The following is a 27835-nucleotide window of genomic DNA, read 5'->3' on the forward strand; positions in this document are numbered from 1 at the left end:
TTTATTTGCTGTTCCAGTGTTAATTCTATTTAAATACACATAGAAGAAATCACAGACTCCCAATAGAACTGGTCCTCTCTGGGTTTTAAATATTGACATTTCTCTCCACTTTTGTGACATGCTGGTTGGAGAAGCTAGGAATTATAGTCCAATACATCTGGAAGGTACAAAGACATGGAAGGTTGATCTGAGCTGTTGTTTGCTGCGCCTGTCGCTCTTGACACCTTATTGAGGTAAAGGCATTGTGGTGCTTCAGGAAGGCAAAAAGCTATGGTAGACAGAAAGTGGGATTGCACTAAAACTACACAATTAGGACATCTCAGAGGTGAGGGATAATGGTAAGTTCACCCAAATCTTACTTTTGGCTTTATTTGGTACTCGGACTTCTATTCATAATCATTTAATTTTTAGCTTTAGATTTTTTTATTTGAAAAAGAAACAATACCATAAAAGCTATATACATATGATAAGATGGGCAATATTATAAATATAAAATGGTATCATAAAACTATACACATTGTTTTATATAGAGGTGCTACTCTTACACAGTATCAACAGCTTTGATCTGGCATCACCCATAATAGCTGTTTCAAGTGTTTATTCTGCTAGCTTGCCAAATGATAAAATTTGATAGTCCAGGCTGGGAATAACATATCCTTGAGGTTTATGACTACGCTGTGCAAGGATTAAATTCAGCATTTGATACAGAAATGGAAATTACTCACCATTGTAGCCCTCTTCAGGGCAGTTCTGACCTTGGAGAGCTACAGTATCAGAGCTTCCAGGATACTGGAAGGTTCCTGTTAGTCTGATGTCATCAGAATGGAAGGAACAGTCAGCACTTTCCTCAATTTCTCCTTCCATGGCCATTTTGTTTTTCTTCATCCTCTATATTGAAACAATGGAATCGATCTATTGGAGCTCCAGAGGTAATGGGGCAATGAAGAAGTTTGAAGTGCCTCGGAGATAGATCTGCAATCTCTCCTAGCACATCCCTCCTTTACTTCTTCAGAAGAGGACTAGCCATGGCTATTTCTGTACCCACCGAGATGGGGATCCCAGAGTTGCTTACCTTTCTGGTTTTGTTTTGGTCTTTGGAACAGGTCTGATACATCCTGGGGCAGCTGGAATTCTCTCCTGGCGAGATCTCAAAAGGCACATGCATATTTACATACGTAACTAGAAAAGTTTTCTTGTTCCTTCCCATAATCGGAAGAAATAACCTTACCTAGTTTTCCATATCTGAAAACTTTACACAAGATTCTGTCTGCAAAGTACATGCCATCTTAATTTATACAGAAATAAAAAGAACAGAGGACTTTAAGAAAAAAATGCTACTGTTAACAGCATGGAAAGAATGAGAACTCACACGTAATTTTCTAATATCAAAATATAGCAATTTATTCAAGACACTGAATATGATCTGTTGAATCTCTCCTTGAAACAAATGAACTACAACACACAAAAGTGATTTGCTGAAAAGTGTTTGTGTGTGTGAGTATGAGAGAAGGGGTGATAGGCAAAACAGACAGGGAGGAGATATTGTTTCAACAGAACCTAGGAAATGCTGAAATGAGAACCAAGCTGGCTTCAAGTCTGACACAGACAATAAAACTTCAGAAGCCAGAATTCAAACTATCCGTAGGTGGCTGAAGTAGTAATTCTGCAATTGACAACCGCATTTTAAAAGGCAAAAAAGAAAAATGGAGAAAAAGAACAAAAGTACAAACCCCTGAAAATGACCCTTACATGTAACAAAGTGCACTTCACTTGACTCTAAAATTAGCTAGTTTGTTTTTAAAATAAAAAAATTAAAATGCAATTTCTTATATGTATCAGGGGACTAATACTTGTTGAACCCTAGACATATCTGGCCTTAGAAAAAACTGTATTGGAACCCAATGTTTACATATTAAAGATGCAGTATCCACCTTTTATAGAGCTTACCAACCTTTTCAAAGGGATAAATATTTTAGATAAAGATAAGTGGAGTATCGTGCATTTGTCTCTGTTGAACTTGAACTTCCAAAATGAAGTTCAACAGAGACTAATGCAAGATACTCCACTTAGGTAGAAAAAAAAAATGCAAAGATATAGAATGCGGGGCGAAACGCACAGACGTCTATAATCCACAGTAAAATGTAAAAAAAGGAAAGTATGGTATATAGTATAGTATAGAATAATGAATATATAAGTTCTATATTTGCAATTTCTTCTATATAAACAAAATGTAGCAGTCACTACTTTCCAAACTTTCCTATGCAGTTTGGAAAGTAGCGATTGCTACATTTTGTTTATATAGAAGATATTGCAAATATAGAACTTATTCTATACTATACTATATACCATACTTTCCTTTTTTTACATTTTTCTATAGAATGGGGGGCACCTGGCTCGATAGCAGTATGTGTGAAAAAGATCTTGGGAGTTCTCGTGGACAAGTTAAATAGGAGCCTCCAATGTGACGCGGCAGCTAAAAAAGCCAATGGGATTTTGGCCTGCATAAATAGTATAGTGACTATTTCCAGGCAAGTCATGCTACCCCTCTATTCTGCCTTCATCAGACCACCCTTGGAATACTTTGTCCAATTCTGGGCACCACAGTTGAAGGGAGATGTTGACAAGCTGGAATGTGTCTAGAAGAGGGCAACTAAAATGATCAAGGGTCTGGAGAACAAGCCCTATGAGGAGCAGCTTAAAGAGCTGGGAATGTTTAGCCTACAGAAGAGAAAGCTGAGAATGTCTAAATATGTGAGGGGAAGTCATAGGGAGCAGGCTTGTTTCCTGCTGCCCTGGAGACTAGGATACAGAACATCTTCAAACTACAGGAAAGGAGATTCCACCTGAACATTAGGAAGAACTTTCTCACTGTGAGAGCTGTTCAGCAGTAGAACTCTCAGCCCCGGGCTGTGGTGGAGGCTCCTTCTTTGGAGGCTTTTAAACAGACGCTGGATGGCCATCTGTCGGGGGTGCTTTGAATGCGATTTCCTGCTTCTTAGCAGGGGGTTGGACTGGATGGCCCATGAGGTCTCTTCCAACTCTACTATTCTATGATTCTATGATTCTAAGTGAGACTCTACTGTAATAGTATTATCCACCTGCCTTGAATGTGGTTTTCTTGCTATTTGATGGGGTTGGACTGGATGGCCCACGAGGTCTCTTCCAACTCTATGATTCTGTAAGTCCAGAGGTGATTATAGTAATATTCCAGAATTGGTAATTGGAGAAAATGACTTTTTTGATATTTTGGTTACTGCACATTAATGTCTTTTATGCTATAAGCCAATACATATCCACTCAATAAAAATTCCCATTGATAAGATGCCCTCCAGGCAAGTGTTTATGAAAGTGTTTAGTTTTTATTAGCTTGGAGTTCCGGAGAAGTTGTCTGTAAAAGTGAACTACACTGCAAATGTCTCCTACAGAGACACTATTTCTTAAAAGAGGTGGTCAACAAATAATAACATGCCTATACACTGTAAAATGCTAAAACCTCAAAAATCTGAAATTTCTTACTGCCAGTCACTTGATTCTGCCTTTGAGAATGTGGTGATCCTAAAAGACAGAAGTGGATGGCTGCCAGTTCTTCAGAGATCTCCTGAACAGTAGAGGATATAAAGTATCTCAGATCCTCTGTCTCTCTCCAGCCTCACATCTCAAACACAGCACAGGTAATGAATAAACAAGAAGTAAGGCCGAAGAGAGATGCGAGGATCTATGAAATGGCAGAATTGTGTGGTTTCACGCCAAGCACTACCCTTGGATTCTTGCCATTTCACAGATACTCAGCCTCTTTCCAGCCTTGCATCTCATTCATTCACTACTCCTGTTGCTTATACCCCTATCTACGCTGACAATTTAATGCAGCTCCAAGCTGATTCGAAACTGCAGCGGCTACAAAACTCATGCTGCCAATGTCTCCTGCAGCACAGGTTAAAGTGGACAGAGTGCACGAAAAAAAGTCCTTTAATGTGTTGCAGCAGATCCCAATATACCCCAGGTACCAAGATACCCCAGAATGTAGAGTGCACGGTAGACACCCACTCCTGTTGAAGCGCTTTGTAGAATTCAGAATGTATGGCTGGCTAACAGGGTGCTATATGACCCCCTTGGAAGGTTCCCTGTCACTTACCCTAGATCAAAAGTTCTCAACCTGTGAGTCCTCAGATGTTTTGGCCTTCAATTCCCAGAAATTCTAACACCTGGTAAAGTGGCTGGGATTTCTGGAAGTTGTAGACCAAGACACCTGGGGACCAAGACACCCACAGGTTGAGAATCACTGCCCTAGATCTCTAGAGTGCTGTTGCACATCTCTCCCTCAAATTGGAAGGACGAGACTCAAAGAGTACTTTGAAGCCAGGTTCTGTGGTTAATGTAATTACAGTACCAACCCAGCCTCAAACCAGTTCTAACCTGTCAATTTAATCACCAACATAAAAACTGGTTCCTCCTAAATGATGAAATGTCAGTGTAGAAGGGCCCTATGAGACATGAGACTGGCAAGAGACTGAGGATCTATAAAACAGCCAGATATGAATCCATGCCTCTCCAGGTTCTCACTCTTTCTGTCTCCAGCTTCTCAAGCACAGTACATGCTATACTATTTGTATTTCGAAATCCAAAAAAAATCTAAAATCCAAAACACTTCTGGTCCCAAACCATTTGGATAAGGGAGGCTCAACCTGTACCTGCCAATAAATTTAAACCATAAAAGTTTAGTTCATCAGAGAGCTTTTAAAAAATACTTAAAAATAGGATTGAGCAAACTAAACTGTCTTTCTTGTGGAGGAGGTAAATGAAGAAACTGCATCTTTAAATGTGCATTGGGATCCAACTGAATTGTTCTTTCAAATTTCTAATATGATCCAGACTACCTCTTGGCAGAGATTTTAAGCTTCTAAAATTGTGATTAACATAAAAAATACTACTACTTTTTCCTTTCCAAAAATACACTGGGTTCTTTCTTTTTCAAAAGGTCATCTTTCTCCTGTAAAAATCTTTCCCGGCACTGCATTCTTACATAAAGCACTTATTACACAATTTGTTGAAAGTGCCCTTGAGACACTAAGAGTGAAACATGGAAATATTTTAAAAAGAAGCAGCAGCTGGGAGAAAAAGAAGAAGGAGAGATGAAAGCAGGGGAAAAAGGAGGAGAGAAGCAATCTCTTACAAATTTTCATCATACCCACCTGGCTACATTTACTGTAGGCATAAAGGGTAAAAAGCAAAGCAAAACAGACATACAAAAATGGGCACAGAAGGAAAGAAAGAACGAAATTCAGTTCAAACCTATGCCTGTGATCCTCAAGGTTATAATATTCCAGCTGATAGAAAGAAAAAAAAACAACCAACCACTGAACAAACAAAAGTAGTCTAGAAAATAGAAAGTGTTGTGATTACAAAGTTTGTGTGTGAGACATCAATACAAACTGGTCTTTGAACGTCCTTTGGGAGAGCAACTGTAGTGTCCAGATTGGAAGGGAAAAAAATACAATAGCGCATGGAGAAGGATTATTTTTCCCATTTTGGTTTCTAGAAGTATTTCGCTTTATAGGGTTTCTTTTTGTTTTGCTTTCCATCATCATCATCATTGTAATCATCATCATCATTATTATTTGGCACAGCTTTTTCTCTTCTCTTCTGCAGCCACCAGAACACGTTCTCAGAGACCCAAACCAAACACAGCAGGGTTTTAGCTTGTAGCGGACTCCTGCCTGCTTGCTTCCTTTCAAAGGGTGAAGGTTCCTTGTGGAAACGGTCTCCACACCCTTCCCCTACTACATGATTGTGTTTCAGCTCCTTGGTGCAGGTTACAGACAAAACGTTGCAGGCTACTGTCACCTGGGAGAGTTGCTTTTGTTGTACACTCTAGGATTTCCCCCCCAATTTCTGTATATTTCCCCCAGTTCTTGCATTTCTAGAGATGTTAAAAATAGTTTTGAAGAGTGCTTCCACCCACACATTCAATGCTGGTCCATTTGTAATTTCTTCTAAAACATTTACTTCCGCAAGTCTAGAACACAAACCTGGATGGCAGAGGAGTAAAAGGGAAAGGAATAGCAATCAGGAACAAAACATAAATGAAATTTTTCTTTCAGACTTTAAGGTAGCAATTATATTGATGAGGAGGCAGCAGCAGAACATACTGAACTGATCGTTTCATATCCATTGAGCACCATATCCTTATTTTTGTGAGCAAAGGTGAGCCATACATTTATTAATAACAGGCCATGTGACACCTGCACATTTTGTGCAAATGCAGCAAGCTTAAAGTACCCGATTTTAAGAGAAATCATGCAACATAATAATAATAATAATAATAATAATAATAATAATAATAATAATAATAATAATAACAACAACAACTTTATTTATAGACCACCCTATCTCCCCAAAGGGACTCAGGGCAGTTTCCAACAATATGGCAACCATTCAATGCCAAAAGATAAACATACAGTTTACATTAAGACAGTGGTTCTCAACCTGGGGTCCCCAGATGTTTTTGGCCTACAACTCCCAGAAATCCCAGCCAGTTTTCCAGCTGTTAGGATTTCTGGGAGTTGAAGGCCAAAAACATCTGGGAACCCCAGATTGAGAACCATTGCATTAAGACAAGGCACATAAAAACAACCTAACTGTAACTTAATAAATAAAATGACAAATAAAGACTAAATAACAAAAAATAAATAAAAAATAAAATAAAAACATCATAAAACACAAAAACTCATAAAACACACACACACACACAAATATATAAAGCTAAGTACAGTGTTCCCTTCACTACTTCGCAGTTTGCTTTTCGTGCCCTCGCTGTTTTGCGGTTTTTTAATAAACACTAAAATAATAGTATAAATCATAAAATATTATAAATCCCTCCTACTTCCTTCCTAAGAAGCCTAAGGAAGGAAGTAAGGAGAGGCCGAAGGGAGAGAAAAGGAGGCTGAAGCAGCTTTGTTTTCACCTCAGAAGGCATGCACGTACTTAAGAAGTGAGGAGGGGATAGCAATGCTACTTGCCAGTGAGATTGTAAACAACACAAATATAAATCCTACTTCGCGGATTTTCACTTTTCGTGGGTGGTCCTCGAACATAACCCCCGCGATAAGTGAGGGAACACCGTACATTGAAACTCCATCAGGCGAGGTTAAGGCGTCCAATAACAGCAGCCTTAAATATCCCAGTGTTTGCCATATGTCATTAATGGCCACTGAACTTGCCCAAAGCATCAGTAATATTTCATGCATCTACCAAGCTACAGAAAGTTCTGTTAGGTTTTTCGTAAGACTAAATTCTATGAGAGATTTGATTACCCAACTATGACTTTATGTCAGGTCAGTTTGATCAAACACAAATCCATCTGGGTTCTTCTTGCTAACATACCATGAGAAATCAGTTTACAACAATTAAAATTGTTTTAATTTGGGTTGGTCAATCTTAACAATTGCAAACTGGAGAAAAAAAGTCTGCAAAGGCTTACCGATCCATCTGATGCACTGGCTCCCACTTTATCCCCTCTAGCATTCCAGCAGACTTCAAATATTCCCCCAGTGCCTCTGTAGCTATGTACTAGAGTTCCACTCTAAAAATAAACAGACAAATTTATTGTGATGTGAGGAATATTTTTGACCTTGTTTTCTTAACATCAGTACTTTTACATATGTATAAAATCCATAAATGACATACTCAAAATCACTTCATTAACCCAGGCACCAAGCATCAATAAAAACTTATGGTGGGAGTTTTCTATGGATGTCCTAAGATTATAGCATCAGTTGTGAGCCGAAATATCAAAGGTGTATTGCTCAGGTTTTCAGAAGATTGTGTAAACTGTATTCCATGGGGCATTTTGGGACTTTAATTGTACTCTTGACATTGAGATTACTGGGTATACATTTTATCGTTTAGGAAGAGGGTTTTATTTGGTTGTACTGTTCAAAACCATTTTGAAAACTGTGTGGGCACTAAGCATACATTTATAAACCAGAATGCCACCTTTCTTCCCTCTCCTAGATATACATGTATCACAAACAACTAGCATAGAAAAAACTCTTCTGTCAGTATTATTTATTTGAGTCGATTTTTACCTAGCTTTTCTCCCGCACTAAGGCGAGACTCAAAGTGGCTAACAATATAATAAGATAACACATGTTTCAGCAGATTTTGATTTGTAACTTTGTGTTGCAGATCTGTACTTAACCAGGACTGCAAGTGGCCAGCCCACTACAGGAGATCATTGTCCTTTATTGGGTGCTGATTAATCTACTAATCTTGCTTGGAGAATTCATTGCCAGTGGAAGCAGGGTCATGCATTCAGATATAATCTTTTGCTTATTTAGCTTTGCACATATATTATGTCACAATATTCATCTATATAAAAGTCTTAGCCCCCTTTTACACTTCCACATAATCCAGTTCAAAGCAGATAATCTGGATTTTGTATGGCAGTGTAGAAGGGGGCCTAGCTTGTTGTCTTTAAGACATGGAGTAATAACAGGTTTGTTTAAATCAAATGTTTTGTGAACACTTTTAGTACCAGGATGTGAACTTTCCATACCTGAGTATTCCATATATGGACACATTTGTCAAAAGACCCACTGGCTAAATATTTTCCATCAGGACTAAAAGCTACACTGTAGACGGGTTCTTGATGTTTGGTTAATGTGTGAGTGCAGACTCCTCTATCAACGTCCCACAATCGAACAGTAGAGTCGAATGAAGCGCTGTGGCAAACAGATAAAACAAGGAATGTCAGTGGCTGACAAGTTTCCATCAAGCAGAATAGCAGTTTTCTGATTCACCCAAGTGTCTACTCATTGTGTCACATTGGCAGAGTTGGTCTAAAGTTTATACCTTTTTGAGCAAACACTGAATTTGGTCTGAGGTTTCTATTCTGGGCTAGCATTGCTTTTGGTTTGACAGATAAAGAAGTACAGTACACTTGAAAATGAAATCCCAGGTCAGCAACAGAGGACAACCCATTTCCAACACCTGCTAGTCCTCGAGAGATGTATGCAGTTGGGTGTGTGAAATTCAGTGCAAGCAAATGAGTGGCCTTCTAAAGGAGGAGCTGAGCATTCAATCCCTCCTTGGCACTCAGCACAGAAACCAAATGGACTATGCAAGGATGGACCACACACACACAACATTAAAATGTAGCTCTCCATTCTACTCTGTCTGTCCCCTCGAGGGAGTTACTTTTTTTGTGTCAGGACCAACTTGAGAAATTGCAAGTCACTTCTGAATTGGACGCCTGCAAAGATGTTGCCCAGGGGACGCCTGGATGTTTGGATGTTTTACCATCCTTGTGGAAGGCTTCCCTCATGTCCTTGTATGGGGAGTTGGAGCTGACAGAAGGCACTCACCTACACTCTCCCCGGATTTGAACCGGCAACCTTCAGATCAGCAACCCAGCCTTCAGGTCAGCAGTCCTGCTGGGACAAGGGTTTAACCCACTGTGCCACTGGGGGCTCCAGGACTTTAATCCTGTTGATGCATTTCACTAGGAAAGCAATATATTATGAAGACCTACTGTATACTTTTCAGGGGTGTAAAGTGATAATAGGTAAAGGTAAAGGTTTCCCCTGACGTTAAGTCCAGTTGTGATCAACTCTGGGGGTTGGTGCTCATCTCCATTTCTAAGCCGAAGAGCCGGCGTTATCCATAGACATCTCCAGGTCATGTGGCCGGCATGACTGCATGGAGCGCCGTTACCTTCCCGCCGGAGCGGTACCTATTAATCTACTAACATTTGCATGTTTTCGAACTGCTAGGTTGGCAGGAGCTGGGACTAACAGCGGGCGCTCATTCCGCTCCCGGGATTTGAAACTGGCACCTTTCAGTCCACAAGTTCAGCAGCTCAGCGCTGTGCCACCAGGGGCCCCTGAAGTGATAATAATGGGAAGTAAAAGCAACCACTACTATTGGGGAAGAAGAACACTGCTATTGAAAAAGAAAGCTGCCCTGTTAGATCCCAGGTTGCTTGGGAGTTAGCAGAGCAGCTTTCTCTCCTGACAATGACGACTTTCACTCCTCCACTGTCTGCATTCAGACATTTGTAGACGCCACTACCTACATTGGCATAGTTTTGCTGCTCAACAGGATCTTAGCCAAGGTCCACCTTACCTACTTCACAATCTTATGGTGAGAATAACCAATAATATCCCCTAACATTCTTGGAAAGAAGAGAGGGATACATATCAAATGAGTATGTAATTCTTTAACTACCGTATTTATGTGATTATAATGCACCATCAAATTTAATACACACCTCAATTTTGAAGGTGCACATTACCAAAAATGAGTTTGCCCTCAAATGTCATGCACCTGACAGCACAGAGATAGCACATCAGGGAGGCAGGCAGAGTGAATGAGGCCATTTGGGGAGCCACACCATTCGGGAAGGTTGAAGCTGGCTAACGGCGCTCCATGCAGTCATGCCGGCCACATGACTTTGGAGGTGTCTGCGGATAACGCCAGCTCTTCGGCTTGGAAATGGAGATGAGCACCAACCCCCAGAGTCGGTCACGACTGGACTTAACATCAGGGGAAAACCTTTACCTTTACCTTACCTAACCTGCTAGCTTCATGATGTTTCCAACTGGCCAGTTGGGAACCCTGTGGGACTAAGCCTCGGGGGGGGGGGGGGGGGCGTCGAGAGACTCTGAGGGCTGCCCAGGAGGCTGAATAAACAGCAGGAATGATGGGATCATCAGCGGAAGTCCCTCCTCCTTCTCTGGGCACCACAGAGCCCTGAAGCTGCTGCCAGCAGGAATGGCCTCTTCACTCCTATCTCCCCATCCGGACGCCACAATTCCAAGTCCCTCTAGGCCTTTTTACAAAGGTGGGTAACGTGCCATCGAATCCTATGCACCATCGAATCTAATGCACACTTCAATTTTGGCAATGTAATTTAGATCAAGTAAAGATGGTAAATGACAAAAGAGCATTACTATTTATTTCTGCATGCAGAATTTCATGAGTTTGGGAAAACAGGCTGTGATTTACACAGTGCTTTGTTGTAAAAGGAGGTGTAACATTGTTTTACCTTGCCAACATAATGTTGGAGCTTGGGTTGGTGGTACCTGGTCCCGTTGGACTCCATTTGATAGTGTAAATTTCTTTGTTATGCGCCTGTAGGTCGTGTACACATGTATCTTGTTTCATACTCCAAATCTATATGAAGAGCCAGAAGGAGAGACATCACTGTAATTTTCTTCCATAAGTATAATGCTGTAGTTTTTAACTTTGAATATGTTTTAATGGATGTTAACTGTAAACTTTTTAATACTGCTTATATTTAATTCTGTTTTAATGTTTGCATATTTGTATATTGTAAATTGTATGCTAATGCTTTTATGTTAAGCTGTTTTGAGTCTCCTTTGGGAAACATAAAGCAGGGTATAAATAAATATAATAAATATAATAAATAAAATAATAATAATGAAGCTCATTAAAAAGTAGATTTGTAAAAACTGGACATTTGTCTTCTCAAATAGATTTTGAACCATAATGAACATAAAAAACAGTTAAAACACTGAACTGTGACCTTTAAACATTAACACTTTTTACTTTTTAACAACAGCTCTTTGCAATATGATGCAAACATTTCAGAGGCTACTGAATTACCTTTAATGTCATATCATCTGAGCATGATGCTAGAAGCATGCCAGAAGGATCCCATTTGATTGCATTGACTTCATTCTGAAATAAAAGTTATTTTTTGATAAAACTGCATTAATATTTTTTAACCAGAAGGTGGCAGTCTAGGTTCATTTTACAAGAAGTAAAAACTGCATGTTTTGTGGCTACTTCTGCTCATTTTATTCATGAAACAGTGGAATTTGTATTCAATACATGCTGGTACAGTAGAGTCTCACTTATCCAACACTAACTTATCCAACGTTCTGGATTATCCAACGCATTTTTGTAGTCAATGTTTTCAATATATCGTGATATTTTGGTGCTAAATTCGTAAATACAGTAATTACTACATTGCATTACTGGGTATTGAACTACTTTTTCTGTCACATTTGTTTTGGTGCTTAATTTGTAAAATCATAACCTAATTTGATGATTAATAGGCTTTTCCTTAATCTCTCCTTATTATCCAACATATTTGCTTATCCAACGTTCTGCCGGCCTGTTTACGTTGGACAAGCGAGACTCTACTGTATTTAAGTTAAATGAAAGAAAATACAGAATAAATAGCATTCAGTATTATTTCATTTTTTACTGCATTATCAGAAACTAGTTAAATCTCAACAAAATATTTAAAGGAAAACTGCCTTGCAGTAATGTATATGACTCAATACTGTGCTTGCCAACTACATCCTAATATGTTTTAATTTATAAATGTATAATATAAAATAAAATAGTATATTTATTAGTATAGTGAAAGCCACTCACTGTATGTCTATAACCAGCCTCCTCCCAGTAGACTTAAATCAAGGAAAAGTTTCTTGAGAACCACCAGTCCTCTTAATGTTCCTCCAGCAACAGCAAGAATATCCCTCTGGGCAGGAAAATCAGGCAATCCCAACTGGATGCCCCCCACCCACCCAATAAGGGTCTTCCTCCTGGGCCAAACCAAGAATGGGCAACTTGGAAGTCCCTGAACAGACTCAGAAGTGGTGTCGGGACATCAAAAGACAACCTGGTAAAATGGCACTACCTAGAAGACTCCTTCAGCATGTGCGACTGTGGAGCAGAACAAACACCTCCACATATGTATGCTTGCCCACAATGCCCTGCCCTGCCTCATGCACAGAGGAAGAACTGTTTAAAACTACAGACAATGCAGTCACTGTTGCCCGTTTTTGGTCAAAAACTATTTAGCTGCCTGTGATCCCTTTATTTTATCAGTTTTAAACTTATTTATGTATGCAATGCTTTTGATACTAAACATAAAATAAATATAATATAACATTAAAATGTAAGAACCTGTTAACAAATAAAGATTCATTCCAGTGCAATCCTGTGCATGCAAAAGCAGCAGAGAATCTTGTGGCACTTTAAAAGCTAACAAATTTTATCTTGGTATAAAGCCACTCTTAAATCCATTTTCCTCAAACGCATGTGAAAGCTTAAAACATAAAAAGTTTGTTCGTCTTTGCTAAGTTGTGTTTTCTGCAACAGTATAACAGAGCTATCCTTCTGTATTTTAACTGGAAAAGTTGGGGGTCGTCTTATACACCCAGTTGTCTTATACGCTGGAAAATACAGTACATGGAAAGTAATACACTTCCAATTTTTCCAAAAGTCACATATGTTAACTCCAGTATGTAAATAGGACCATTCAAATTTACCGTATGGCCTTGAAAGGTTTTGACAGGACGATCACAGCCAAGTCTGCATACATGTATGCACATGTCAGTACTACAAGATGCAAAAGTAGTGTTGTTCTGCCAGTCTACGTCCAGAGCAGGTGCTGTGAAAGGGGAGCAGGAAAGGGACCATGAGGAAATATAGCAAAGAAACTAATACTGAAAGTGACCTCTGCAATTCTTTAAAATGATGGGTATGGTGATTATAAGTGGAATCCATTCCAAGCATTCCTGATGACATAATGCCATAGTTTACAACACTGTGTTAATGCAGTAAAAAGCATTCAGCAGGGTTCTCAAAAAGGGAACCTATTTCACACATACTCCCAGCCCTAAAAAAGCTTTTGCAAAATTGCAAGGAGGGGGGAACATATCAGATCAAAGAAGATCAATTAAGCAACAAGCTAAAATAAGAGAAACATTACTGAAGGAAAAAACTTTTTTTTCTTAATGTCGTATTAGAACGGAAGACCCTGTAGTACAACAATATAGTAAAACAAAGTAGGATCTTTAGGGTCACAAGGGAACAAGGAGAAAAGATTCCACTTTCTGCTTTTTGTTGTCAACAGGTATATGTGAAAATGTGTTCTCTCAAAGTTGGCTGTGGGTTTCAAAGTATGTCAAGAGAATATGCCTTCCTGGTTTCCATTTTTCAAGGCTAGAGAGCAAGACCTTTTCTGGAGAATTCTATAGGAAATAATAATTGCAGAATTTCCGAAATTTAATTTATTATTATTATTAGTAATAATAATAATAATAATAATAATAATAATAACAACTGTATTTTTTTCCTGCCACCATCTCCCCGAAGGGACTCGGGGTGGCTTACACAGGGACAAGCCCGAACAACAACATAGCATAACATTACATACACAGTAATTAAACAGAAATTTAAAAACATTACAACAAAAGATAAAAAAAAACATAACATGACAGTTACTTTAAAAGCCTGAGAATTTGTTACACACGACAGAGGGTGACTAGTGCAGAGCTCCAAAAGGTCCATAGATAAAATCAGGGCAAGTAGGGGAAGAACAAGGGAACAAATTCCATTAAAGTGCTATAGCATATAGAGTGAGGAACAGTGATAAGGTGCAGTATGGATTTGTAAACAGATAACATGTCTGATGGGCTTATTCATTCAAAGTATTGTAATTGCTCATGCTATTTTTTAAACTTTTGACAACATTTAACAAGAATGAAGATATAAAAAATTTACTGAAAGCAAATTACCTGAGTGGAAAGGAAACTGTTGTTTGGCTTCCCCTGTATGAGCATCCCAGATTATTGTGGTCTACATTAGTCCAGAGAAGAAGACAAATGGGACAAAAACAAATCAATAAACAGTGAGCATTCGCTTTTGAGGTCAAAAATAAGATTATTTTTTTTTAGGAAACATGCTGTCTAAGACATTACAAGTACTATTACACTTAACTGAATTATTTCCACTTTCAGAAAAAAATGCCATCTCTTCTCACATGAGAGGAAGAATTGAGAAAAACTTTTTAGCAACTTGGTGGTACCCATTTTAATGTATTTTCGAGAACTTAGTGGTGAAGATGACCTTTAATCAATAGAGGTTTGGGCGTAGCGGATTTAATATATTATGGAAATAGAATAACTAGCAATAGACATTGCATATTCAATGGATGGAGAAAAGAAGAGCAGTATAATGGCTTGAAGGCTGGACTTGGAGACCAGAATTCAAATCTTCACTGAGCCATGAAAACCCACTAGGCAAGTCACACTCTTTTAATGTAAAAGGGAGGCAAATGAAAGCTTTGCTAAACTTTCAATCTAAATGTTTGCTAGTAACAGTTTTCTTTGATTTAAACTTTCAAGAACTCACACAGCTATACAGCAAATAGAAGACTGTTCAACAGTTTACAGGACAGACTGCATTGCACAAATGCACCATCCCTTAAGGCAGCAAACAATCAGTCTGAGTAAATCAAAACCGTTTGGAAAAACCCCCTAAAGGACCAGAAAGGAAATTCTGCTGAGCTCCTCAGAGCAATTCCTGAGAGCTAAAGTGAAACAGTACCAAGTTAAAAGTTCTCAGAGTATTCAATAATGTATGCCTGCAAGTTATGCATCTCAATACTTACTTTATCAACACCAGCACTTAAAATATAATTTCCCTTTTTGTTCCATTTCAGAGCAAATATAGGTCCTTTATGTTGACCTAAGGTGCTTGCCAGATTTCCTGAAATACATGTAAAGTAAAAAATGAATATTTCAAATATTTCAATTTGAAATACTTCTGCACAATGAAGCAGAAGCACAATTATAATTATTTGGAAACAACCATTGCTCAGTCTTACCATCTTCTGTCCATATTCTTGCAAATCCATCATATGAGCCTGTAGCCAGTAGTGTTCCATCGCTCTGGAAAATGTGTAAAAAGGAAAGAAGAGACATTTTTGACAAAACAGAAAAACTACAGCGGCAGCTCTGACCCATCATTCATTCATCAACTATATGTAAGGAAAACGAGGTTCTCCACTGAGCAAGAATACACCCAAAATTGGTACACTTGGCCAGCCTTATGGGGGAGCCACCATGGCATAGTGGTTTGAGTGTGAGTCTAGGAGCCCAGGGTTTGGATTTCTACTCAGTCACTGAAACCCACTACGTGACCTTGGACAAATCACACTTTAGCCTACATTTTTGAGACACTACCATGGTGAAGAATGGTGGGAGCAATGGCTCTGACTCTGCAAGACCTGAGCAGGGTTGTTATGGGTGATTTGGAGGTCTCTCAGCCATAGAGAGGGCATGAGTCACAAAAGTAAATTTGAAGGCAGTTGACAATAAAATGTGCTATGGTGGTTTGAGTGATAGACTAGGACTAAGTATTGAATCCCTGCTTAGCCACGGAAACTCACTAGGTAACCTTGGGCATGTCACACGCTGCCTTCTTAATTAACCTTGCAAAAAGAAAAGTAAAGAACTGAGCAACCAAGGTATTACTGTGTTTCCATAAGTCAGGACGGAAGAGGAGTGACAAGATAGTCACAGGACAGGCAGCTTTGCAATGATTTTGGAGCCTTTTTTTGCAATTTGTTTAGATGTTTTATTGGGTTTTGGATGTTTTTTTAAAAAAGCGTATGTAAGGATAATGGGACCTTGACTGGGTCAGACTGGCAGCATAGCTATTCAACTAAAAAAAGTTAGAGTTAGCCATGACTAATTTAAAATCAACCTATTTCAAGAAGTCATGCTTTGAAGTCTGATTTAATTTCTGGATTCAGCCAATTATTACTACACTCTTGTTCAATTTCTGAGATGATGTTCTTTAAAATATCTACTTAAAAGACTGTAGAACATCCTCCCCTCAAGGGTCTGGTAGAAACCAGCGCTGGCATCATTTCAGCACTACGTTTAAAAATGGCTGTTTATCAAAGCCTTTGGGGTCTAGCAGCTTAGCCCAAATCTTTAAAAGCACATGGTTTTAAAACTGTTACAATCTGTTCAAAATTCTGTACATTATTTACTATACTTTTACAGTATTTAAATTATTTCTTACATTTTAAATAATTTTAATTTATTTAATCAGTGCACTGCTCTGAGATTGTAGAGGACAAAGCATAAATATTTTAATGATAAATAAACAGTTTTAAAAGAATACTGGAAACATCCTTCACAGAATTGTAAGTAGGAAGTAACAGTTGTTTCTGGGTAGGGATTGGATCCTGAACAAAATGATTACCAAATGTATTTAGGAGAGAAACACAGATGTAGATTTCCCAGTCCTCGTTTGCAGGAGAGCCAGTGTGATGTACTGGTTTGAGCATATGACTCCGGAGATCAGGGTTTGAGTCCCTACTAGAGCCATGGAGCTCACTAGGTGACCACCATCAATTTAAATTACTTTAATGGATTCAGTAATAACATTAACGCTTTCACTCCTTCTCTGGGATTAAGATTAGAGAGCATCCTGCTTGTTCCTAATAAGCCAATAGAATAATTTTTATTTTATTGAATTAAAAAAAAGAGTAGGAGATTGAGGAGTGATTTTAGAAAAAAGAAGGGGGAGGGGGAAGCCAATAGAAGAATTTTTGAAAGACTGGAAACCATTGATATATTTTTCAAGCAGTACAAAAATCTAACAATCTAATAATCTGTAGCAACAATTATTAGTGATTTCAGTAGGATTATTTAGTCGGATTTATAATGGTAGAAATTTTCTTTCATTTCATTGCAGTCAGGATAGGCTGGGTAGTCTCTGACCAACTATGTATAATGTGTTGTCAAAGGTTTTCATGGCCAGGATCACTGGGTTGCTGTGAGTTTTCTGGGTTGTATGACCATGTTCCAGAAGCATTCTCTCCTAACGTTTCGCCCACATTATGGTAGGCATCCACAGAGATTGTGAGGTGTATTGGAAACTAGACAAGTGAGGTTTATATATCTGTGAAATAATGTCCAGAGTGGGAGAAAGAACTCTTGCCTATTTGAGGCCTTTTTGAACGGATTTAGGATGCTTGCCATAGATGTGGGCGAAACGTTAGGAGAGAATGCTTCTGGAACATGGCTATACAGCAACTGACTATGCTTCTGGAACATGACTATATAGCCTGGAAAACTCACAGCAACTGACTATGTATAACTTACATCTCTCCCCCCCCCCATACACACCATTTCCTTTCCTTTCTTCCTGTTTTTTGTTCTATATCTTCTTTCTGCTTATTTTTGGAATGTATTATTACTTTAATTGAAAATTGGATTGTTCATGTAAAAAAACACAAAAAAAATATCTAAGGATGGAATAATCTGTGGTTATGGTTATTAGTAATTTTAGTAGAGTAATTCAGTTGGATATGTAATGGTAGAATAATATTTTTTTATTAAAATCAGGATGGAGTGAGAAGTCACAGCCCTACTTATTTATATTTCTCCCTTTCTTCTCTCTTTCCCCTCTCTTTTTCTTTTTCCTGTTTATTTTCAGAATGTCTACTGTTTTGATTGCAAATGTGATTGTTCTAATAACCATTATTTTTATTAACAATAATTAATAAAAATATCTAGAAAGCAGCTTTGCCGCAGCCCCTGAAATGCAGACAAGAGTATAGTAGGAGGGGAGCTAACGGTATTCTTATGCATAAGATGCTACACAGCATAGAGAAAAGAGGAGCATCAGTACAAGTGGCATTTTAAGAGATAACGAGACACAAAGTGCATTTTCACTGCGATGGGAAGCGGCTGATATGATATTGCAAAGGAAAAATGATTTATTTTCAAATGGTAACAAAAATGGTAAAAAAGGGGCATGTTTCATTTTACATATATAAATCTCTTTATTTTAGTTGAGCTTCTCTTAGTGATGTCTCACATCTTTTATTCCAGATCAGGCGATGCAGAGAATTCTGCACCGTCCTTTGCAGCAAAAGTTCCCTTAAATGTCTTTTCTTCACCTTCAAAATGAAATAGAAATATTTCCTGCTTAGCCACATGAAAAACAGATCCAGTTGCTGAACAAAATATATCTTTTTCTCCCAGTTAAGTTTGCAATTGTATTTAATGAACTATTGACTGCTTGGTATATAAAATAAAGGTTTCAGTTGCTGCATTTTACTGCAAACCTTTTCCAGTACACCAGCTATGTTTTGAAACCTGTTCTCTTTCTTATTTTAACAAATAACAAATAAATAATAAATAACTTTATTCTTATAACTCTTCATTTCCCTGAAGGGACTCGGGGCGGCTTACATAGGGACAGTGTTATGATTGAGCCTCGTGGCTCTGTTACTGACAGGCGTGGGCGTAAGACTCCTCGAGAGTCAGATACTCTCGAGGAGCGAGAGAGAAAAAGACTGCGAGACATATTTGCAGCACCATCTGATGAAGAGTCTTTCGAGGGGTTTACGGAGAGAATGGAGGAGGGGCAGGTTAGCTCGGAGGAGGATGAGATGGATTGGACTCGGGTAAGGGAGGAATTGGGTGCCACTGGCCATGATGGGGCAGAAGATGAATGGGGACCTTCAGGATCAGATCCATGGCTTAGCTGGAGGGATGGGACGGGATCCACAGCTGGAGATGCTGTTGGGCGTAGTCAGAGGTGTTCCAGCTCTGACGAGGAAAGTGATGAGGAAACGCCCGGGTTAAGGAGGACAGCTGACAGTGATGAAGATTTGTAACTGGCATAAAATGGGGCTTGGGAGCAATTGCAAATTGTGTTGGGCAAGGTAATCTGGGCAAACGCTTGGGATCCGTGTGTGTGTGGGACGCTTCCCTGAAGACTTGTGTGCTTTCCTGTGCTGAGACCTTGACCTTCCGTCGTCTTCCTGACGGACGCCATCTCCTGCTTTGAATACCCGGACTGAACTGACCACGGCTTGGCTTCATCCCCTTCTTGGACTTGGGAAAACTACAAACGTCTGCTTCTGGCTTTGAACTACGGAACGGAACTGGTCTACTCTACTGTTGCATTCCCTGGCTGATTTGTTCGTGCTGGAAGATCCTGTCTGCTGTGTGTGTGTGGGAGCGACGCAAGTTACTGTAAACACTGTGTTGGCAGCAGAGAGGAATCTGCTGCCAATTAGTTGCATTCTTTGTATCTTTTGTTCTTGGCTCTCGTTTTGTTTATATTCAGGCTGAAGCAAGCAGTTTGTTTTTTACCCGGATTAAACTCCGGTTTAATCCGGTTTATCTTTTGAACATTTATTTTGCCCCTTTTTGCTCCTAAAGGCAAATACTGCCTGGCCCTTGTGTTTTACGGGCTTGTTTTGAGTTCTGTAACCTAATAAACTCTGTTACTTTGAATCTCGTGGCGTTCTGTCCTTGACAGATTGCCCAACACCATTAAAAAGTTTATTGCAGCAATAAACCCGTCAGGAAGACGATGGATGAATTAAGGGCCAAGTTTGACCAACTGCAAACGGCTTTTACCGTAAGCCAAACAGCTTTTGCTGTGAAAGGACATGTTTTGACTCCTGAACGCTTTGACGGAACCAGGTGCAAGTTGCCAACCTTTTTGGCACAAGTGGAGCTTTATTTTTCTCAGCTCAGCGTTCATGCTTTTCCTACAGACACTAGTAAGGTGGCCTTTATTTTGAGTTTGTTGACCGGTTCCGCAGGACAATGGGCCACTAATTTAATTTTGGGCAATGACCCAGTCAAGGACAATTTGAATGATTTCAAAAAGTTGTTAATTGATACTTTTGGGGATCCTCTCCGCACAGAGAATGCTGGGTGGGCTTTGTATCGGTTAAAACAGGGAAAGGGGACTGTTTTGGATTACTTAAATAAGTTTAACATGTATCGCCACCAGCTGGATTGGGGGGAAAATGCATTCATGCTTTTATTTACTGCTGGGTTAAGTGATATGCTCCAGGATGAATTAGCACGCTTGGAGCCGGCTGAAAGTTGGGACGCCTTAGTTGCCAAGGTGCTGCGCTTAGACGCAAGGTTCGAGGCTCGTAAACACTCAAAAGCAATGTGTGCGCCATCTATGCATGTAACCAGGGCACCTGTGGTGATGGGGGAAGAGCCTATGGAGCTTGGGGTCTTTAAAAAGCTGTCTACCGAGGAAAAGAGCCGTAGGAGGCAGCTGGGCTTGTGTTTGTACTGTGGGAATGCTGGGCATTTTGCCAAAAACTGTAATGTGAAACCTTCCCAGTTTTCGGGAAAAGGCCAGCCCTAGTGCGACGTGAGTCCAACGCACTAGGGCTCCTCAAGCAGTCAACTGAGGGGAGGAAGCATGTTTTCGTACCCATTACATTATCTGTTGGGGGAAGGGAACTTGTTTCTACTTTGGCACTGCTGGACTCAGGGGCTACGGTCTCTTATGTAGATATTGAGTTTGCTAAGAAGCATGGCATTCCTAGAGTGTGCAAGGCATGCGACGTGTGGGTGGAAGGAGCAGATGGGAGACTGCTGGAGACTGGGGTGGTTAACCATGAAACCTCAGCAGTAACGTGGGAGGTGCAGGGAGTAACGGGAACGTTTGTGTGGGATATTACAAGCTTGCCTAGATATGATGTGATCCTGGGGATGGATTGGCTAGCTGTAGTAAACCCACAAGTAGATTGGGCTACACGTAAGGTGATCTTAAAGAGGCAGGATTGTTGCACTCTAAATGTTACTCACTCTGATATGGAAGGAGTGCCTGCTGAGTATGGGGAGTTCTCTGATGTATTTTGTAAAAGGGATGCGGACAAATTACCACCGCACAGGCCTTATGATTGCGCCATCAAGTTGGCAGAAGGTGCGAAATTGCCAGCAGGGAGGCTATATGCCTTGACTGTACCGGAAAGGCAAGCTTTGCGGGAGTTTCTAGATGAAAATTTAGCCAAGGGGTTTATTCGCCCATCTAGTTCTCCAACTGCGGCACCAGTATTCTTTGTAGCCAAAAAGACTGGGGAACTTAGGCTGGTCTGCGACTATCGGATCCTAAACAAATACACCATTCGGGATAGGTAGCCACTACCCTTAATCTCGGAACTGTTATCAAGGGTGCAAGGGGCTAAGGTCTTTACCAAGCTTGACCTGCGGGGGGCCTATAACTTAATCCGTATACGGGAAGGGGATGAGTGGAAGACGGCATTTAATACGTGCTTCGGATGCCACGAGTTCCGAGTCATGCCTTTTGGGCTTTGTAATGCTCCCGCGGTCTTCCAGAGGTTCATGAACGATGTGTTTAGGGACCTAATTGACCAATTTTTAGTGATTTATTTGGATGATATCTTGATTTTTTCTAAGGACGAGAAAGAACACCGTCAACATGTCAAGCAGGTTCTGCACCGTCTGCGGGCTAATGGGCTCTTCGCCAAGGCTTCCAAGTGCGTCTTTCATGTGCCTGAAGTGGAGTTCCTAGGTCATGTAGTGTCAGGTAGGGAACTTAAGATGGACCCACATAAGGTTGACGCCGTCAACTCATGGCAAGAGCTAAAGACTAAGAAGGATGTACAAAGGTTCTTAGGTTTCGCTAATTACTACCGGGAATTTATTCCGAACTTTGCAAAGCTCACGGTACCTTTGACGCAGCTTCTGCGCAAGAAACAGCCATTTGTGTGGGGGCGGGAAGCTCACGAGGCGTTTCTACGACTTAAGTCTAGTTTTCAATCGGACAACATACTAACCCATCCTGATGTTGACAAACCGTTCGTGGTAGAAGCGGACACTTCTAGCTACGCGTTGGGGGCTGTATTGTCTCAGAAGGATTCCTCAGGGACCTTGCGTCCCTGTGGATTTTACTCGCGGCAACTAACACCCTTCGAGCAGAACTATACCATATGGGAGAAGGAGTTGTTGGCGATTAAGGTGGCGTTTGAGGTGTGGCGGCACTGGCTTGAAGGGGCACGGCACCAGATCGTGGTCAGGTCTGATCACAAGAACTTAGAGCACTTGCAAACAGCAAAGAAGTTAAACCAGCGTCAAATCCGCTGGGCTTTGTTTTTCTCCAGGTTTAACTTCAAGGTGCAGTTCGTGGAGGGGAAGGCAAATTTGCGGGCCGATGCTTTATCCCGCAAGCCGGAATTTAAGACCAATGAGCAGGTAGTATGTCAGACCATCTTGCCTACTGCCTCTCTGTGTGTTGTAGATAATGAGCTTGGGTTACATGACCAGATCCTTGAGGCTCAGAAGGATGATGTGTGGACTCAGGAGCAACTGATGCTGCTCTCTGCAGGTAACCGTACCATACTGCCGCATCTCCAGGATCAAGACGGGGTATTGGTGCGTAGGGGGCAGGTTTACGTACCAGTGGGGGCCCTCAGGTTGGAGGTGATTAGAGCCCACCATGACGAACCCATGGCTGGGCACTTTGGCAGGTTCAAGACCGTACAGCTTATCACCAGGAGCTACTGGTGGCCAAAGATGCGGCAAGACATTCTGCGCTTTTGTGACAGCTGCGCCGTTTGTCAGCAGAGTAAGACGCCTGTTGGGCGCCCTAGAGGGTTGTTATCGTCTTTACCTGTTCCGGAGAGGCCATGGCAAATCATTTCCATGGATTTTATTTCAGATTTGCCTAAGTCTGGGGGTTATACTTGTATTTGGGTGGTGGTGGATTTATTTAGTAAACTGGCTCATTTTATTCCTTGTTCAACCATTCCGGCGGCCCCTACGTTGGCCTTACTATTTACAAAGCACATCTATCGTTTGCACGGAGCACCCGAGGTGATTATTTCAGATAGGGCTCCGCAATTTGTGTCACGCTTTTGGAAACACTTCCATGAGTGTTTGGGGACTAAGTTAAACGTGTCTTCAGCCTTCCATCCGCAAACGGATGGACAGTCGGAACGGGTTAATGGGCTCTTAGAGCAGTATTTGCGTTGTTTTTGTTTAGATCAACCCACGGCTTGGGTAAAGTGGTTACCGGTGGCGGAATTTGCTTACAACAATGCGGTGCACACGTCTAGTCAGCATACGCCATTTGAGCTTACTTATGGTTTTCACCCACGGGGAGGTGTGGCGCCGTCGACCAATGTGGTCTCTTCGGACCCTGTGTACCGCTCTACGGAAATGGCTGCATTGCACGATGTTGCCCGTTGCTTACTGTTGGAAGCTAAGGCAACGCAGAAGACTCAGGCTGACCGCCACAGGCAGGCAGGGGAGGAGTTGGAAGAAGGGGATGATCTGTGGTGTGGTTATCTTCCAAATATATTAAGCAGGCTGGGGGAAAGTTTGCGCCTCGGTTTTTGGGTCCCTTTCCTATCGTTAAAAAGATTTCTTCCGTTGCGTTTCGTTTGCGTTTACCGTCTAGTTTAAAGGTCCATCCAGTCTTTCATCGTTCGTTGTTGAAACTTGATACCTCTAGTCGTCGTGGTGCTATAGCAGAGGGTATCACTGCCACTTCTCCACCATCGGGGGAGGAGGCCTTTGTGAGAGGGGATAGTGTTATGATTGAGCCTCGTGGCTCTGTTACTGACAGGCGTGGGCGTAAGACTCCTCGAGAGTCAGATACTCTCGAGGAGCGAGAGAGAAAAAGACTGCGAGACATATTTGCAGCACCATCTGATGAAGAGTCTTTCGAGGGGTTTACGGAGAGAATGGAGGAGGGGCAGGTTAGCTCGGAGGAGGATGAGATGGATTGGACTCGGGTAAGGGAGGAATTGGGTGCCACTGGCCATGATGGGGCAGAAGATGAATGGGGACCTTCAGGATCAGATCCATGGCTTAGCTGGAGGGATGGGACGGGATCCACAGCTGGAGATGCTGTTGGGCGTAGTCAGAGGTGTTCCAGCTCTGACGAGGAAAGTGATGAGGAAACGCCCGGGTTAAGGAGGACAGCTGACAGTGATGAAGATTTGTAACTGGCATAAAATGGGGCTTGGGAGCAATTGCAAATTGTGTTGGGCAAGGTAATCTGGGCAAACGCTTGGGATCCGTGTGTGTGTGGGACGCTTCCCTGAAGACTTGTGTGCTTTCCTGTGCTGAGACCTTGACCTTCCGTCGTCTTCCTGACGGACGCCATCTCCTGCTTTGAATACCCGGACTGAACTGACCACGGCTTGGCTTCATCCCCTTCTTGGACTTGGGAAAACTACAAACGTCTGCTTCTGGCTTTGAACTACGGAACGGAACTGGTCTACTCTACTGTTGCATTCCCTGGCTGATTTGTTCGTGCTGGAAGATCCTGTCTGCTGTGTGTGTGTGGGAGCGACGCAAGTTACTGTAAACACTGTGTTGGCAGCAGAGAGGAATCTGCTGCCAATTAGTTGCATTCTTTGTATCTTTTGTTCTTGGCTCTCGTTTTGTTTATATTCAGGCTGAAGCAAGCAGTTTGTTTTTTACCCGGATTAAACTCCGGTTTAATCCGGTTTATCTTTTGAACATTTATTTTGCCCCTTTTTGCTCCTAAAGGCAAATACTGCCTGGCCCTTGTGTTTTACGGGCTTGTTTTGAGTTCTGTAACCTAATAAACTCTGTTACTTTGAATCTCGTGGCGTTCTGTCCTTGACAGACAGAGCCCGAAAAACAAGATATAAAACAAGATATAAAGCAAAATGCAAAACAATATTATTAAGCAATGAAAACACAGAATAAAAGTGTCATAAAATCCATCAATAAAAATCAAAAGAGGGATAATAAATTGCAAGGGAAGGGAAGAGAAGGGCTTGTGCAAAATGCAGGTCAATAGGACCAGATATGGGAATAAAGTGATCGAAGCCAAGACAGTAAATAATACATTTGCCAGGCCCTAGTTTAAAACAGGTTAGAAAAAGCATTATTTAGCAAGAAGAAAAAATATTTACTATTTCCTAGATTGAAAACAGCAAGCACTGAGATAACATAGCTCTTTGTGTGGAGATAGGATGACGCATCCCCATGGTGCCTGTTTTCTATAGGTTTGTCATATTTTGTAATAAAGAGCATGACTTAAATACCTAAGATGGCAATTCGCTACCTACTTTCAAGAAAATGCTACTGATTTCTGACTGAACACACACATTATAGTGCTATAAAAATGGTAACACACTAACTGAAAAGTCCTGCGATTTCTGGAAGAAATTTAACAAACATAAAATCCAGTATAGCAATACTAGTTATGATTTTGAAGGCTGACAACTATTTCTTACTTCTATACAAAGCTCAATAGGAACATATATAGAGGGAGAGGGGGACTGGTTATTATTTATTAACATCAATGAGATATTACCAATTTTGGTTACTTATTAATGTCCCAGTTACTGACTGATGATGATATGTGCCTGATGCATCTTAAGACAAGCGTCTGCCAACAGCCCACTGTTGCTGCACTTTCTTCTATAGCAGTGTTTCCCAACCTTTGGTCCTCCAAGTGTTTTGGACTTCATCTCGCACAATTCCTAACAGCTGGTAAACTGGTTGGGATTTCTGGGAGCTGAAGTTCAAAACACCTGGGGGACCAAAGATTGGGAAACATTGTTTGATATAAATGAAGACCCCAGCTTGCTTCCTTTCAGATACATTGAACTACAACTTCCAGAATCTCCCAGCAAACATTACTGGCTTAGGGGTTCTGGAAGTTATAGTCCACGACATTTCAAGGATATCTTTAATCCTACTCTGGGAAAAAGGTTGGATATCATAAAATCATAGAGTTGGAAGAGACCTCATGAGCCATCCAGTCCAACCCCCTGCCAAGAAGCAGGAAAGCATCATTCAAAGCACCCCCGATAGATGGCCATCCAACCTTTGTTTAAAAGCCTCTAAAGAAGGAGCCTCCACCACACTCCGGGGCAGAGAGTTCCACTGCTGAACAGCTCTCACAGTTAGAAAGTTCTTCTAACGTTCAGGTGGAATCTCCTTTCTGCATCCTAGTCTCCAAGGCAGCAGAAAACAAGCTTGCTCCCCCTGCCCTATGACTTCCCCTCACATATTTATACATGGCTATTATGTCTCCTCTCAGCCTTCTCTTCTGCAGGGTAAACATGCCCAACTCTTTAAGCCACTCCGCATAGGGCTTGTTTTCCAGACCCTTGATGTAAGCTTGGCTTACATTGGTAGAAAAAGGAAGAACAAGGAGGAGAAGATGGGGTAATGATGAAAGGGAATAGAGAAAAGGCAGAACTACTTAATGCCTTCTTTGCCTCAGTCTTCTCACAAAAAGAAAGCCACCCTCAACCTTGGCAACATGGAATGGATGAAGGATTAGGGGAAAACCAACCCCAAATAGGGAAACAAGTCATACAGGAATACGTGGCCGCTATAAATGAATTCAAGTCCCCAGGGCCAGATCAACTACATCCAAGAGTATTGACGTAAGCAAAAAAGCTTAGGTGATTGAACCAGTGAATTCATTCACTCATTCAATCAGTCAATCTTAAACTGAGGAAGACTCTGTTGTATACAATTAAAAAATAAATAAAGTATCACTGAACAAATTGAGTAATAAGATTAGAAAGAAAGTATCAGAACAGATGTAAATATAGCAACCTATAGTTCCCATACAACTTAAAGAGTTTAAGCAGTCTACTTACATTCCAGTCCAATGACGTTACATCCTTATTGCTGGGGACATCGTGCCCTCCTTCTCTTATACAGTGTCTCAAAACTAATTGAGTGGAGCTACCATTACTATTTTCATTAAGGTTCCATATTCTGGCAGTAGAATCTCCAGATCTGAGGAGTGGAAATGTTAACAATGTTTTATGTACTATGTATGTTACATATACAGTAGAGTCCCACTTATCCAACATAAACGGGCAGAATGTTGGATAAGCGAATATGTTGGATAATAAGGAGAGATTAAGAATAAGCCTATTAAACATCAAAATGGGTTATGATTTTACAAATTAAGCACCAAAACATCATGTTATACAACAAATTTGACAGAAAACGTAGTTCAATACGCAGTAATGCTATGTAGTAATTACTGTATTTATGAATTTAGCACCAAAATATCACGATATATTGAAAACATTAACTACAAAAATGCGTTGGATAATCCAGAACGTTGGATAAGCGAGTGTTGGATAAGTGAGACTCTACTGTATTATATATAACAATAGATAGTTATCCCCCCCCCCCAAAGCTTTGTAAATCATGCTGTGAATGCAGTAAAGGTAAAGGTTTCCCCTGACATTAAG

General features: G+C 40.7%; 1 protein-coding gene across 24 annotated transcripts in view; it reads right to left on the minus strand.

Annotated features, from left to right (window-relative positions):
* Positions 1–1375: 1375 nt before the first annotated feature.
* The window catches only part of tbl1x (transducin beta like 1 X-linked), a 195495-nt gene continuing 169035 nt past the window's right edge, over positions 1376–27835 (minus strand). For all 24 annotated transcript variants that reach the window (XM_062975280.1, XM_016992369.2, XM_062975283.1 and 21 more), the window contains 10 exons: positions 27227–27368; positions 15647–15710; positions 15431–15528; positions 14556–14616; positions 13305–13426; positions 11626–11700; positions 11045–11172; positions 8555–8720; positions 7478–7579; positions 1376–6026 (listed from right to left, as the gene is read on the minus strand). In XM_062975280.1, coding sequence (XP_062831350.1) covers positions 6000–6026; positions 7478–7579; positions 8555–8720; positions 11045–11172; positions 11626–11700; positions 13305–13426; positions 14556–14616; positions 15431–15528; positions 15647–15710; positions 27227–27368 — 985 coding nt within the window. In that variant the 3' untranslated portion in view covers positions 1376–5999. The remainder of the gene's footprint in view (positions 6027–7477; positions 7580–8554; positions 8721–11044; positions 11173–11625; positions 11701–13304; positions 13427–14555; positions 14617–15430; positions 15529–15646; positions 15711–27226; positions 27369–27835) is intronic.

This window comes from Anolis carolinensis, chromosome 3 (assembly GCF_035594765.1).
Source record: "Anolis carolinensis isolate JA03-04 chromosome 3, rAnoCar3.1.pri, whole genome shotgun sequence".
NCBI classification, from domain to species: domain Eukaryota; kingdom Metazoa; phylum Chordata; class Lepidosauria; order Squamata; family Dactyloidae; genus Anolis; species Anolis carolinensis.